This window comes from Alosa sapidissima, chromosome 3 (assembly GCF_018492685.1).
Source record: "Alosa sapidissima isolate fAloSap1 chromosome 3, fAloSap1.pri, whole genome shotgun sequence".
Taxonomy (NCBI): Eukaryota; Metazoa; Chordata; class Actinopteri; order Clupeiformes; family Clupeidae; genus Alosa; species Alosa sapidissima.
The window spans coordinates 20,378,298-20,380,797 of NC_055959.1; the positions used below are offsets into that span (position 1 = coordinate 20,378,298).

General features: G+C 44.4%; 1 protein-coding gene across 1 annotated transcript in view; it reads left to right on the top strand.

Moving 5' to 3' along the window:
- Positions 1–2,500, top strand: part of LOC121704932 (meiosis inhibitor protein 1-like) — a 44,890-nt gene that overhangs the window by 15,559 nt on the left and 26,831 nt on the right. The window contains exon 12 of the mRNA XM_042085499.1: positions 1,050–1,184. Coding sequence (XP_041941433.1) covers positions 1,050–1,184 — 135 coding nt within the window. The remainder of the gene's footprint in view (positions 1–1,049; positions 1,185–2,500) is intronic.

Genomic DNA, 2,500 nt, shown 5'->3' on the forward strand with positions numbered 1-2,500 from the left:
TGCCATGTGTCTTCGCTCCTTGTAAGAAGGAATGCATCTTTAAAATATGGGCCATTACGAATAAATAATTCAGACCTCAGATCTGTTCTGTGTGATGATGACCCTAACTGTCATTTGTGTGAATATAGAAGCATTGAAGCTGCAGACAGTATTTTCAAAATGTCCTGTAGTGCCTGTTTAGTTGTCAGCGCTGATGGCTCAGGAATAGCAGCAAGCAGCTCCTCCCAGTGCTGCTAATCTCACACACATTCATTATGTGTGTGTGTGTGTGTGTGTGTGTCTGTGGGTGTCTGTGCGTGTGTGTGTGTGTGTGTGTGTCTGTGCGTGTGTGTCTGTGTGTTTCTGTCAGTCCTTCTGTGTCATGTTAATCACTGGTAACGACTCAGCTCAACCCTCACCCATACCACAGTCACTGAAGACATGGCATGTCACCACTTTTGACGCTGACTTCAAGCTGAGGGTTGTGTGTTTGTTGCCACAACGGCCTGAGCAAATACCAAGTGGCTCAGCTGGAGTGGAAAGTGGCTTCTGGATATGTGGTCGGCCTGTTGTGGCAACAATAACAGCTCAACGCACCACTGTTACTTCACGTCTCTCTCAAATCAAAAATATTATGGAGCCCACCGTCTCTGATAGGTCACATATGTTTGTTATTGTTGAGTTTGAAAGCACTTCTGCTGTGACTCTTCCTGTCTGTCTCTTCTGTCTCATTATTCTTCTGTCTCTTATCTATCTTTGGAACTCTCTCTCTCTCTGTAATTTTGTCTTTCTCTTTCTCTTAGTGTGACTCGTTCAGTCTCTCTCTTTCTCTCTCTCTCTCTCTCTGTAATTTTGTCTTTCTCTTTCTCTTAGTGTGACTCGTTCAGTCTCTCTCACTCTCTCTCTCTGTAATTTTGTCTTTCTCTTTCTCTTAGTGTGACTCGTTCAGTCTCTCTCTTTCTCTCTCTCTCTCTCTCTCTCTCTCTCTCTCTCTCTTTCTGTAATTTTGTCTCTTTCTATTTCTCTCAGTGTGACTCTCGCTCAGTCTCTCTCTCTCTCTGTGTTTGCAGGCAGCCTGCAGCAGTGCGTCTCTTTCCCACCAGCATGGGCTTTATGGGTGTGGCGGAGGTGGTGCTGTCGGGCGTGTCCTCCCCCTGCCTGCGGGTGGCCACACATGCAGCACGGGCCGCCACTGCCCTCCTCAGGTGAACGCAAGCGCACTCTGCCCGACCTTCATGCATCTGTGTGTGCATTTGTGCCAGGTGGACATGACCACAGTCTAGCATGTTTAAGCACATACACACACACACACACACACACACACACACACACACGCATGGTCTGAATAAAGATATGTACTAAGGGCCCTATCATGACATTCTAAAGTGCATCGTCACTCGTCAAAAGTCTATTCAAATTTAGTAGGATGTCCAGTTCACATTGGGAGGGGTTTCGTTATCAAACGTGGAGCGCATGGCGCAACAAGGTGTTCCTAGGTTTTTTAATCAGTCATATGGGTGTGTTTGGGGCGTAACATCATTTTAAACCAATGAGAATGGCATCTGTCATTCCCTTTAACGGCGCAACGCGCAATATGTCAAATAAATGCATCGGTATTTTGGCATTCAACGGGGCATTTGAATGAGGCTGCTTGCGAGACCGTATGGAATGGTCATTCTTAAACCATGCTTTACTAAAACCTAGCATAGCCTTCACGCATTTGCACTCGTCTATTATTTGAACTCATTGGCAAAGTGAAACTAACTTCACCAAGGAGTCAGTCAACGACAAGACAGTTATATGCAGTTACTTTCACTATTGACTGACAATGGGTTACCACGAAAACATAGGCTGGAAAAAGCAACACTTACCCTAAAATTGCTCAAATGACTGAATAAAACAACATATATCCTGCAGAGGAGTTGCTTATATCTCGTGACAGTTCATCTTCAGTTGTGCTCCATACGTGTCTCTCGCCTCTCCCCTAATCACTTTTAACTGTCATTACCAATTTGCAAATGATGGTGAATAACTACTCATTATGAGATGTACAGTATTTCGTAATATCTTTATTCTAATTATGTTTCCCATTGTAATCGTGCAATTTGTAATGCTTTGCATGGACGTGCGCTGGTGTGCGTTCATGAATGATAGAAGGATGGTGCGTGCACCTGCCAATATGACTGTTGACATGCGCTCTTAAAATAGCATATGAACAACTCGCCAGTGACTTCTGACCAGGTTTAGGTGGTGTACGATAACGATTTTTAGACAACACGCCAGGCCCCTCCCTAGGTTGTTAATTGCCACACCCCTGGGCAACAAACGTGCAAAATACCAAATTAAACTTTCCGCGGGTGAAAAACGAGCTTTACGCCATACGCTGGTGCCCAAAATACAGCCCATGTACTGCTACACCACACAGAGGATATACATTCAAATACTTTTGTTAGCTGAATAGAATCTCTCTCTCTCACACACACACACAAAATCATACACATCTTTGTTCATTAATCAATGT